General features: G+C 38.9%; 1 protein-coding gene across 1 annotated transcript in view; it reads left to right on the top strand.

The window, feature by feature from the left end:
- Positions 1-13,416, top strand: part of LOC124788536 (26S proteasome non-ATPase regulatory subunit 6-like) — a 139,755-nt gene that overhangs the window by 114,658 nt on the left and 11,681 nt on the right. Inside the window, exon 6 of the mRNA XM_047255805.1 lies at positions 408-576. Within this exon, the coding sequence (XP_047111761.1) occupies positions 408-576 (169 nt within the window). The remainder of the gene's footprint in view (positions 1-407; positions 577-13,416) is intronic.

Genomic DNA, 13,416 nt, shown 5'->3' with positions numbered 1-13,416 from the left:
TTGAATAGAAGGAGTTTTCTTATTTGATTTAAAATCTGTTTTGCTATCTATCAGACATTTTATATGCCTTTGAGTATTTTTTTTAATTTTTAAAGTGCAATTATACTGAATGGTGCTTGAAGTCAAGTCTTCCCAGGTGCATCCTATGTACAAGAATTCCATATATTACATAGCGTACATGCTTAACTTGGTAGACTAGTGACTCTTGTAACATATAAAATGAAACAGTAATGCTGAGATAACATCATAAAATATTTTTTTTTTTTTTTTTTTTTTTTTTTTTTTTTTGCAAATGGAATGGACTGTTTGTGCAATGTAGATTTGGACAGCATGTTTTCATATATTAATCTTAAATTATTATTTCAAATATCAACAATGATGCTACATTGTAGTCGTATTTGTTCCAGCTCAAGTGGAAGACTTTCTTAAGCATGATTATTACCTTAGCCCTCACTATCGTCACTATATACGAGAAATGCGACTGAGAGCATATACCCAAATTTTGCAATGCTATCAAAGCTTGACTTTGGATTTTATGGCAGATACATTTGGAGTAACTGCTGAATTCATTGACAAGTCAGTATAATATATAAAATTATAATGATATACAAACTTATTTTGAATTCTCATTTTAAATATGTGCAGAAATGTGATAAAAGTGAACGTGTTCTTATATTTTATTATTGTTATTGGATTGTGCTGCATGGCTAAATTACTCACTTCTGGGTTCTTAATTGTGTTTCTCAATCCAGGCTGGTTTTTTCACTATTCATCAGTGTTCAAAGATTGATATAATGTTCAGAAAGATTTTGTTGTTGTTAATCTTCTCTTACCACCTGCTTGATATGATTATCAGTGACATTTATCATTTTAACAACAAATAGTTTGTATTTTGCAAATGGGATGCTTGTAGTACTGCCCCAAATTATGAGTATTAGTATTTGTAAAAGCAACTTTCTTATGCATATTAGAACAAGTCAGTAAAACCTGGATTTTTTAAACAATTGAAATCCCATGTATAAAAGAGCTTGAAATGTCTAATTGCTTAACAAATGAGTTAATGTGTTTAATATTTGATGTTAAACATGTAAGTTAGGAAAAGTTTAGAGAAGGTTTGAAATTATGTTTAACATTCCTTGAAAGTTGATAAGTGCTCTCATTATGAAGCACTGGATGAATATAGTGTGGGTAATTGGCACTCCATTTTAAGCAAAAGTCAGTTGTATGAACGAGATCAAAGAAATTCAGAGACTTGCTGTGATGGCTGTATTTCACTGACATCAGTTGATGTAAGAGTGTTTTGGAGATGCTCAGAAAACTTAACAGGGAATAACTAAGGAAAGGATGTTCTCATCTAAGTCCATGGAACAGATTTACAAATATTCATATACATACGTACTCCACAAGCCACCTTATGGCGCATAGTGGAGGGTACTTTGCACCACTACCAGTCATTTTCGTTCACTGCCCACTAACAAATGGAGTGAGGAAAAAATGACTGCTTATATGTCTCTGTACAAGCCCTAATTTCTCTTGTTTTGTCTTTGTGGTTCTTTCACAAAATGTACATTTGCAGCAGTAGAATCGTCCAATAGTCAGCTAAAAATGCCTTTTTATAAATTTTATCAACAGTGTTCTGTGAAAAAAATGTCGCCTTTCCTCCAGCAATTCCTGTTTGATTTCTCAAAGCATGTATGTAGCTATCACATGTTGAGTGAATCTGAAAGTAACATATCGAGCATCATGCCTCTTAGTTGCCTCAAATTTTTCCTTTAATCCTACCTGGTTTGAATCCCAAACTCTGAAGGAATACTCAAGAATGGGTTGCATTAGAACTCTGTATGCTATCTCCTTTGTAGCTGAGCTACACTGTCCTAAATTTCTCCCAGTAAACTTAAGTTGACTATTCAACTTTGCTACTGTTGCCTTTATGTGTTCATTCATATCACTTTGCAACTGCTAAGTCTAGATATTTAATTGTTGTGATTGTATCAATCAGCACACCAGTGATGCTGTATTTGAATATTACAGGATGCTTATTTGCAATAACTTATACATTTCTACATTGAGAGCAAGCTTCCATTCATCACAAAATAGAAATTCTGTTTTAATCTTCCAGCTGCCTTCCACAGTCACTAGTTACAAAAGCTGCTAACAGATGGGGCTGTACACTGTACAGTTCATATCAGCATACATAAGTGAAATATTCGTATGAAAACAATCTTTGCAAACAATCACATCACAATGTTTTCAAAATGTTCACCATTGGCACTACAGAGGTGGCGCAAACGAAGAATGAAATTCGCCATCACATTTCGTAGTGTCTCAACCGAAATGGATTCACATGCCACAGAGATCGCTGATTCAAGCTCGTCCAGCGTGGCGGGATGCTTCCGGTAGACCATGTCTTTCACTGTGCCCCACAAAAAAAAGTCACAGGGAGTCAAATCCGGCGAATATGGAGGCCAATCCATGCCTGCACCAGTAAATTTGGGATATTCCAAAGCAATGACTCGATTCCTGAAGTGTTCTTCAAGAAAGCAAAACACTTGTTCGGTCTGATGTGGTCGGGCTCCATCTTGCATAAACCATTCAGTACCTGGTCGATCCTGTAACGCTTGCTGTGTGACGACAAATTGTTCCAAAATTGCAACGTAACGTGCACCAGTGACCGATTCTTGAATGAAAAAAGGGCCAATAATGCCTCTGCTGCATACTGCAGCCCACACAGTAACTTTAGGAGAAATCAGGGGTTTTGCTTCACACCAATATGGCTTTTCGGAACCCCCAAAATCGCCAGTTCTGCTTATTCACATATCGATCCAGGTGGAAGTGTGCTGCATCTGTAAACCAGATGCAGTCAACATCAAATCCTTCACTATCAATCATTGTGAGCATCTGATTAGCAAAGGCAACCCTTCATTGCACAGCTCGTATGAGTATGGCCTAGTGCGTTTGAATTTTGAATGGAAACATGTGTAGGCTCTTTCTCAGTATTTTCTGTGTGCTGGAACACTTCAAACCAGTCTCAGATGCAATTCTACAGACAGATGACATTGGATTTCGCTGAATAATTCCAGAAAGTGTGGCGATATTTTCAGGCGTAACTGCGGTTTGCTTGCGGCCAACATGCCCCACTAGATCATCAGTTACGCTGCCTGTTCATTGAAATTTTGTGAAGAGTGTACGAATGGTTTTCGCATCAGGTCCTTTTGGAACATTAAATCGTGCTTGGAAACTTCGCCTTGTTGCCGTAGGACTCTCGTCTAACCTGTGGTACTCTAGCACCAGAAAAACGCGTTGTTCAATGGAGTACATGGTTTTAATCTCTTCCTTCGGTACGCTAACCTCCTTTCACGTTTCAATAGTGGAACTGATTGCTCTGGGCTTCAGATCACTATTTATACTAGGCATTACGTATGGCGATTACAGCGCCATCTGTTAGCAGCTTTTGTAACTATTATTTCAAACTGCTGTATAAACTTCTTACAGCTTTCACAATAGACATACTCTTTACTGCATTCCTCTATTGATCTTTGTTTTCGAGATATTTAATTTTGAAATCAGGGAGTCCTTTTCTGGACACCCTGTAAATTCATATGATTTGATGCAGACTGTGTTTTTTCCATCTAGGGTGCAGGGGAATAGTAGCACTGCCATAAACAATATTTTTATTCATTCTACATTACTAGATGGGCATTCTGTTAGTAAAAGGGTGGATGGCCTTTCAGACAATGATGCACAATTTTTAACACTAAAAGGCTTTTGTACTCAAACAAATGTCACATATAATTACAGACTATGTAGGAAAGTTAATTCAATGACAATAGAGAGTTTTTAAACGCCGTCAAGGAACTGAGTGGCAGGATGTTTATAGTGCCGTCAACATAGATGACAAATATAATGCTTTCCTTAACAAATTTCTCATGCTCTTTGAGATTTGCTTTCCATCGGAACATTCTAAATGGGGTTCTGGCAGCAGAAGGCAGCCTCAGTGACTGACTAGTGGTATTACAAAGTGGAAAGTGTATCAAAATTTTAGAAGTCAGAATCAAGCTACAGTAGCCCATTACAAACAGTACTGTAAGGTGCTAAAAATGTTATTAAGAAGGCAAAGAGTATGTGGTACACAAATAGATTAGCTAATTCACAGGATAAAATTAAAACCATATGGTCAGTTGTGAAGGAAGTGGAAGTGTCTGGTCAGCAGCACAAGGTTGACGATATAAAGTCATTTTATAGTAAAAATATCTCTGTTACTGATAAATCAGGTATATGTACAGTATTTAAAAATCATTTTCTGAACATTGCTGGTGAATTAAATAAAAATTTTGTTTCTATAGGGAATCATATAACTCTCTTGGGAAATGCCTTTCTGAAATTTATGTCTGAAATATTCCTCCATGATACAGACGAGGGGGATATTGTGTCAATAATTAAATCACTGAAGACTAAGACTCTCATGGATATGATGGAGTGCCTAGCAGCATATTAAAGGACTGTGCTGCACATGCTAACCCTGTACTTAGCCATATTTGTAATTCTTCCTGTAGGAATGGTCAGATACCTGAACAATTAAAGTATTCAATAGTGAAGCCACTTTATAAAAAGGGAGAAAAGAGATAATGTAGACAATTTTAGACCTATTTCTATGCCATCAGTGTTGTTCAAGTTACTGGAAAGGCTGTGTATGTAAAGATGATTAATCATTTTATATCACATAATTTGCTATCAAATCTACAGTTTGGCTTTGGAAGTTGTTTAACAACTGAAAATGCTATATTCTCTTTTCTCTGTGAGGTACAGGGTGGGTTAAACAAAAGGTTTCAAATGTTAGGCATATTTTTTGATTTGACTAAGGCATTTGATAGTGTTGATCACAAAATATTTGCTCCAGAAGTTGGACCATTGCAGAATACGGGGAGTAGCTTACAATTGGTTCACCTCTTACTTTAACAACAGACAGCAAAATGTCATTATTCACAGTGTTGAGAATATCTGTGATGTGGCATCTTGAGTGGATATGGTCAAATGGGTGGTGCCCCAGGGATCAGTGTTGGAACCACTCCTGTTCTTTATTTATATAAATGATATTCCCTCTAGTGTAATGGGTAACTCTAAAATATTTCTGTTTGCTTATGACACTAGCTTGGTAGTAAAGAACATTCTGTGCAACATTGGCTTGTTTTCAAATAGTGCAGTTCATGACAGAAGTTCATGGTTTGTAGAAAATAAACTAATGCTAAATCACAGTAAGACTCAGTTTTTACAGTTTCTAGCACACAATTCAACAAAACACAACATTTTGATTTCACAGAATGGACATATGATTAGTGAAACTGAACAGTTCAAATTTCTATGTGTTCAGGTAGATAGTAAACTGTCTTGGAAAGACCACATTTCAAGATCTTGTTCAGAGACTTAATGCTGTCATTTTTACTATTCGAGTGGTATCTGAAGTAAGTGATTGTTTGACACAAAAACTAGTCTACTTTGCTTATTTAAGTTCGCTTCTGTTGTATAGTGTTATATTTTGGGGTAACTCTTCCCATTCTAAAACGATATTTTTGGCTCAGAATTGGGTGGTTCAGGCAATAAGTGGTGTAAGTTTGTGAACCTCTTCACAACCACCTCCCAATATATGCAGAGTGAAGAAAAACTGTTGTCACGAAATTTTAACCCTTGATAGCTGATGCCATTAGGAACCAAGATTACTAATGTTGTGTAGGTTGACAACGCACAATTTTTAAACTGTGGAAAATCTGCACCACGTGCTCCGATTGGCCGCGGGATTGTCCTGTTGCCAGATGCTCTGAACAACACATGGCTGCGAATGCTTTGGTTGCCGGAGTTGGTGATGTATCTAAGGTGGCCTGCATGTTTGGTGGTAGCATGCCAGCCTTCCACTCTGGAGGCCTGGGGGCGAATCCACTGGGGTCCCAACACATCCATTGTAGTTTTAAGATAAGATGTACCAGGAACAAACCCGTCAATAGTTGTTAGTTTGCATACAGAAAGTCTTTTACAAATTGTGTTGGCTCTGAAAAGGGCCTTTTTTGTGGCCAGGATAGTGTTTACTTAAAGTAGGTGCTCGAACTGGTGACCCTCTGATGTGACACAAACTTGGTAATATCGAACGGTGTTTTGTGAAGTCTTTCAAGGATTCCTGGCATTGCCTTGATGTGATTGGTGGCATGCTGAATGTGATCCATTAATGCCTCTTCATTGCTAGGTGGTTCACTTCTGGATGGGTGAAGAGAAAATGTCATGTGGCCTGAGGTGTGATGATCGCTGGGGCCATGTTCTGCGAGCACCTCTGCCAGTTACCTGGCTGTTGAGGAGTTCATTTAAATATCCACGCACAGCATGACTATCATGTGTGGGTGCCCCATCATGCTGCAACCACATGCATAGACATATGTCCAGGGGAACATCTTCCAGCAGGCCGGGTAGAGTTTCTTGCAAAAAGTGAAGGTAATTTGCACCAGTAAGTCGAGGAGTCAGACAGACTGGCCCAATCAGATGGTCACCCACAATGCCTGCCCAAATGTTGAGTGAAAATCGTTCCTGATGTGCGTGGTCATACATGACGTGAGGTTTTCCCCTTGCCCAGTAATGAACATTCCAAGTGTTGTAAAGGCCATCGAGAAGGAAGGTGCACTCGTCAGTAAACAACACAATGGCAGGGAAGTCAGGATCCTGTGCAACACATCTCAGAAACCACCGGCAAAACCCTAGCCTGTGTTCAAAGTCCGCCACAGGATTTAGGTCTTGGACAGGGTGGAAACTAAATGGATGCTGGCCATCGTCCCTCAAAACCTCCAAGACTAGCCAGTGAGTGACCCCCAAGTCGTGTCCAGTTGCTCGAGTATTTGTCATAGGTGCTTTCTCAAAGCGCTCGAGTACAGTCTCTTCAAATGTGCCATCCTGTCATGTTCGAGGTCTTCCAGCATCTTCGTGATATCCCACTAACGAGCCTGTTTCACCAAGTTTCTGGTGAATTGCTGTAAACATTTGGAGGTGTGGGTGGCGTCTTGCTGGATACTGTTCCTCATACAACTGTCAGGCTTCGTGCGTGTTACATAAACAAAAACCATATCTCTTTGTTCTTCAAATGTATATTGTGCCGCCATGTTTACTGTTTGACTAAATTGCAAGTGATGTGTGTGGTCTGACATGAAGCTTACATGTGAATGCCTCTGATGTGAGATGGAGACAGACAGCAAGACCCATTTGACACGTGTGCATATCACATTGCGGCAGTGACGGGGTGAGGGACATTTGTATGTGTGAACCAACAACCAGTGTGCTGCCTGTTAACCAATGAATGGCAGCAGGGCAATCCCACGGCCAATTGGAGCACGTGGCGTTCAAGTTTCTGTAGTTTAAAAATGGTGCATTGTCGACCTACACAACAATAGTAATTTTAGTTCCTACTGGCATCAGCTATCCAGGGTTAAAGTTTTGTGACACAGTTTTTCTCCACCCTGTATATTCTTTACTGTCGTTTCCTGTTGACAATATCAGCAAATTCCCAAGAATAAGCAGCTTTCACTCAGTTAATACTCGGCATAAATCCATCCTGCATTTGAATCAGACTTCCTTAACTCTTGTGCAGAAAGGTGTGCAATATACTGCTGCACCCATTTTCAATAAGCTACCACAAAAATTCAAAAATCTTAGCAGTAATCCATGCAGTTTCAAATCGAAACTGAAGAGTTTCCTCATGAGTCACCCCTTCTATTCTGTTGAGGAGCTCCTTGAAAAATTAAGCTGATTCTTATGTTATATTGTTGATTGCGTTTACTTAAACCTATGGCTTGACTTTTTTGGGTTCATAAACATTTTATTTTTATCTGTTATTACATCTATGTAGTAATTTCATGTACTGGCACGTTCCATGACAATTTGGTCCTTCTCAACTTGATGTGTAAATAAATAAATAAAATAAAAAGTCTCTAGAAGTGTATGATATGAATTGTGAAACACCATGCATATGCAGTGTCCCAACAGAACGAAATATGTATAGAAAGCAGTCTGTTGATGGATAACAAACATACATTCATAAAATATTGTTTTTGTGAAACACGACTACTTATTCACATGGAGGTAATAAGTGCTACTGGTGGGGGATCTCAAGTTTATTTCATACTTCTAAATTTCTCCAAGGAAGTAGTAAAGGCCCTCTGCTGTAATTAATCTTTAGGAACAGTTTGTGATACAATGTGAGTAGCCCTCTTATATTGTTTGAATGTCCATCTAGTAAAGTTATCTGAAAATCAGAATGAATTCCAAAATGCTTAAGACAGGTTAGCTGCATGGGGCAAGAAGTGGTAGTTGATGCTAAACAATAAAAAGTGTGAGGTTCTTCATATGAGAGTTAAAAAAATTATGTTAAATTATGGTTGTAAGATAGGTAAAACAAATCTAAAGATTCAGCTAAATATCTAAAGATTACAATGAGCAACTACTTGAATTGGAGCCATCACATGCAAGATGTTATTGGCAGGTGAACCAAAGACTGTATTTTATGGGCAAGACACTTAGAAGGTAACAACAAATCTACTAGAGATTGGCTATGTTATGTGATTTAAATTCTATTTCTCCTCAAAATGCTAAAATATTGTATTGATTTCAACCTACACCTTGAGAAATGACCACTGTAACAAAATAACAAAAATCAGAGCACACACGGAAAGATTTAGGTATTCATTTTCCTGCATGCTGTTTGAGGGTGGAAAAGTTGAGAAATAGTCTGAAAGTGGTTCTATGAATTCTGTGCCAAGCACAAAAGTTTGAAATGCAGAGTAATCATGTGGAGTTAACTGAAAATGAGGATGGAAAATGGATATAGGTAGAGATTCTGGGATGGACATAAGGATATGAGCAGAGATTGGTTATACTGAGCATCTGGGATGGGATCACTATGTCAGGGCTTGTACGGAGAGAATCAATGGCTGCCATCTGTCAAGTAATTACCATGGTACATCATGGCAGTGGTAGAACATTTGTCTGCAGAGAGGATGATTAAATTGGAATTTGTTTTCTGATTGTGGAGTGCTGTTCTTTCTTCTGTTTAGAGAAAAAAAGGGGGGGGGGGTAATGGGATGATTATATTTGAGAGGGAGAAGGCTTACACTTTTATAGTGGTGTGAACTGTGGTAGGGAAGCTTCAGTCTTACACTTAGGTTGGTTTTGGTTGGATTGATTAATAGGAGAAAAATGTGTCCAGTATAGAGATAAGGAGAAGAACAGTATGTCTTTGATGGGTCCAACATGATTGTAGTTGGGTATGATACTAAAGGGGCATGATGGAACTTTGCATCGGGTCTAAAGGTAAAGCCTTTGGATAGGACTGAAATGTCAATAGGATTGAGGTTCTTGGTTGATAGCCTGACTATAGTTTTTTGGGTTTCCTTAGGTGAACCTCCATCAATCCCCCATAGCAGCCAGATCTTGTCTTACTTACTTTTTCCATCTATCTCATCCCCCAAGTCTCCCAGCATCGCACAGATCCCAGAACCTAAACTGAGACTTTTATATAGGATGTCCCACACAAAACTAGTATGCCTCACATACCAATTAATCATCTCTAGTCGAATTGCTTGTGAAGTGGCAACACTGTCTCAAAAGTTGGCTACACTGCATCTTATAAGAAAGTTGAATGCAGCTGTGTGTTTGTGCATCAGTTGTTGTGAGAAGCACGTACGGTTGAGTTGTTACAGAAGTGGGGCAATTTGCATTAGAACAGAAAACTAATATTGTGGAGTGTTACATAAAGACAGGTTCAGCCCACCTGGTTAGCAGTGCAGTCTAATGCACTGCTTTCTGGGTGGGAAGGCGTGCCGGTCTCCGGCATGAATCTGCCTGGCAGATTAGTGTTGAGGTCCAGTGTGCTGGCCAGTTTGTGGATGGTTTTTAGGTGGTTTCCCATCTGCCTCAGCAAATGTGGGCTGGTTCCCCTTATTCCGCCTCAGTTTACACTATGTCGGTGATTGCTGCACAAACACTTTCTCCATGTACGAGTACACCATAATTACTCTATGACACAAACATTTGGGCTACACTCATCTGGTGTAAGACATTCCCGGGGGTAGGGGAGGGAAAGGGGGGGGGGGGGTCCACTGGGGGCCGAACCGCACAGTAATCCTGGGTTCAGTGGAGGGGTGAGTGGCCTGCTGTAGCCTGTTGTGTGGTTGTGAACCACTGAGGGCTACGGCGGGGACGAAGCCTCTTTGTCATTTCTAGGTCCCCAGTTCCATACAATACAATACAAGACAGGTTCCATCAGTAAATGTAAAGAAATTTTTCAAATGAAGTAACCTGGTAGGAAACTCCCCAATAGCCAGCACTATTCAAGATCTGTGCAAGGAATGGAAGACTGTTAGGATCTGTTCAGAATGTGCAGAGGAATGGCAACTGACAATGAGGACCTCAGAAACTATAGACAGAATTCACATGGAGAAGTCCCCACAAGTGGGTAAGGAGGTTTTTGCAGCAAGTTGATATATCTCATACATTGAAATTTAAAAATCAGGAAAAAAAAAAAGAGTTCATTATTGTAACGACTGTTACCATCAACTGCTAATGGTTACTTGGACTCTTTGCTTTACTTCATGTCAGATGAAGCCTGATTCCATTTGTCAGCATATGTAAACTCCCCAAATTCCCATTTACTTATCTTTCTTAATCTTTTACAGCCCAGACTAGTTTATTTTTATTCCACACATCGTTTGGAGTAAGTGTCAAAAATTAAATATTTCATTACTAGTAAAACTGCAAGAAATTTTTTTCTCCTTATTCCTCTGGTACCACCGCCTTCTCATTCCTCATCAAATATTGTCCACAGAGATGGAGTCCCTATATACAGTATTCTCCACTCCATCCCATCACACATCTAGGTCCTCCTCCTTTAGCACACATACTGTATCTCCTTCCATACTACATATATTTGGGCACACAACTCTGAGAGTAATACCTTGTATTCCTCTGAATTTTTTCATTAAAATTGAGAGCCTGTTACTCCTACCATATGAATAGAGAAATTAAACCACATGGTTACATATTTTTGTCTGATCTCAGTCTTCCAAGTACCTCTCCATGTAATTCCAGTTGCATGGTAGCTCCCATCCCAGCAGCAGCACATCAAAACACATCATTTCATTTTTGAGTTGACACAGCTTGTAATAAGAAGTGAATTATTTTTGTCCTATGTGTGCTCCTTAGTTTAAACTCTTAAATTTATACATAGTGAGAAATCTGCATGCAGGTTTTAGTGTCTGTTTACTCTTCTTGGTTATATTTTGCATTCATTCCAGCCTCAGTAGCACCACAGTTGGGTAAATTTTATTTTATTTATTTCATTTTTTTTTTTTTGGGTGGGGGGGGGGGGGGTGTTTCTGTGCTTTCTCACTTGCTCCTGTCTGCTTTGTTTGTATTTTTTGAGATCTTATTGAGTTTTTTTATTTTTTTTTTATACACATTATGGTGTGGCTAGGGATTGTACTTGTTGTGCATGGACACAAGGAGAACTGGCTCTTTCTAACAGAAACACTCTCCTAGCCTTCTTGACCTGTTTATTAACTTTAGTAACCATAATCGTTTTGATGACATTTTGATCGTCAATAACCATCACTATACTGACACCACTGATAAGGATCGAATTGTATGTAGCTACAAGGTCTAAGGCACTTTCATTGCATGTGGGCTTCTGAACTGGCTACTCAAGACAGTTCTGGAAAAGTGTTCAAAAGTACTTCACAAGACTGTCTGTCTGTATGTTCTGCAATAAATCCATAGATGTTGACACACACCTATGTAGGGAGTAATGATCATTGTAATAAAATAAGGGAAATCGGAGCTCATACAGAAAGATTTGAGTGTCTGTCTTCCCTGCGCACTGTTAGAGAGCAGAACGGTAGAGAAATAGTGTGAATGTAGTATGAAAAACCCTCTGCCATGTGCTTCAGTGTGGAATACAGAGTAGTCATGTAGATGTGGCTGCACATGCACTCTACCAACACACCTCCTAACCCAAGCGGTCTATAAAAGTGTCTGACTACTGTTCTGACCCACCTTTAACGCTTAACTTCACACAGATTAAGAGGCATTCAGGATCTGTGGAACCTTGCGACATATTATCATATTTTTTACTGCACGATTGATAGCAAACCTATCCTTATGATAAATATTCCAATCTGAACTTCGCTACTGTTCAGTTCTGGTTTTAACCAGCATTCTGTTCCTAATACCATCTGAGCATTATAAACTCCAACAAGTGATAGTATTTCTGGAACCTTTCCTTGGATGCTCCTGTAGTTTACTAATATTAACCTATTCTAAATCCTATCTGCAAGGACAAACAATTTCTGAGAACATTGTCACTGTTGTATCTTTGATTTTGGCAGGCAATTTTTCATATTTCTAGATTTCCGTAGAGCATGTGACATGATGCCTTACTACAGACTGTTAATGGAGGTACGAGCAGATGGGAAAGGTTCCCAGATAAGTAAGAGGCTCAAATACTTTTTAAGTAGTAGAACCCTGTCTGTTGTCCTTAACAGTGAGTTTTCATCAGAGAGAAGCGTATCGTTGGGGGTATCCCAGGGAAATAGGATAGCAACACCATTATTTTCTATAAATGTAAATGATCTGGTGGATAGGTTGGGCAGCAAACAGCAGTTGTTTGCTGATGGTGCTGTGGTGTGTGGGAAGGTGTTGAAGTTGAGTGACTGGGAGGATGCAAGATGATGTAAGCAAAATTTCTAGTTGGTGTGATAAATGGCAGCTAGCTCTAAATACAGAAAAAATTAAGTTAATGTGAATGAGTAGGAAAAACAAACCCTTAATGTTCAGATAGAGCATTAGTAGTGTCCTGTTTGACACTGTCACATCGTTTACATATCTGGGCATAATGTTGTAAAGTGATATGAAATGGAATGAGCATGTGAAGCCTGGTGTGATGGGGGTTGACTTCAGTTTATTGAGAGAATTTTAGGAAAAGTGTGATTCATCTGTAAAGGAGGCCACATACACCTGTTCTTGACTACTACTCAAGACACTAGGTCAGGTTAAATAAAGACATTGAAGCAAGCCGCTATATTTGTTACCCCAGTATGTATGAACAAGATGACAGTATGTATTACAGAGACAATTTGGGAACTGAAGTGGGATGCACTAATGGGAAGGCGATGTTCTTTCCTAGTCCAGGATTTGTCAAACATGAGATGTGATGCTTATGCAAAAACCAAGTTCCTGGATTTGTCACCAAATGTGATGACTATGCAAAAGCTATTTTGTATCATACAGGACTTGTAGTCAAGCATGAGTTATGTGATGATTATACAAAAACTGTGAACCCAGAGATGCTTTGAGAACTGAAGTCGGATTCACTAAAGGGAAAGTGACGTTCTTTTT

The sequence above is a fragment of the Schistocerca piceifrons genome, chromosome 3 (genome assembly GCF_021461385.2).
Source record: "Schistocerca piceifrons isolate TAMUIC-IGC-003096 chromosome 3, iqSchPice1.1, whole genome shotgun sequence".
NCBI lineage: Eukaryota > Metazoa > Arthropoda > Insecta > Orthoptera > Acrididae > Schistocerca > Schistocerca piceifrons.
Note: the sequence above shows the minus strand (reverse complement) of the source record. Positions and strands in the feature narration are given on the sequence as shown.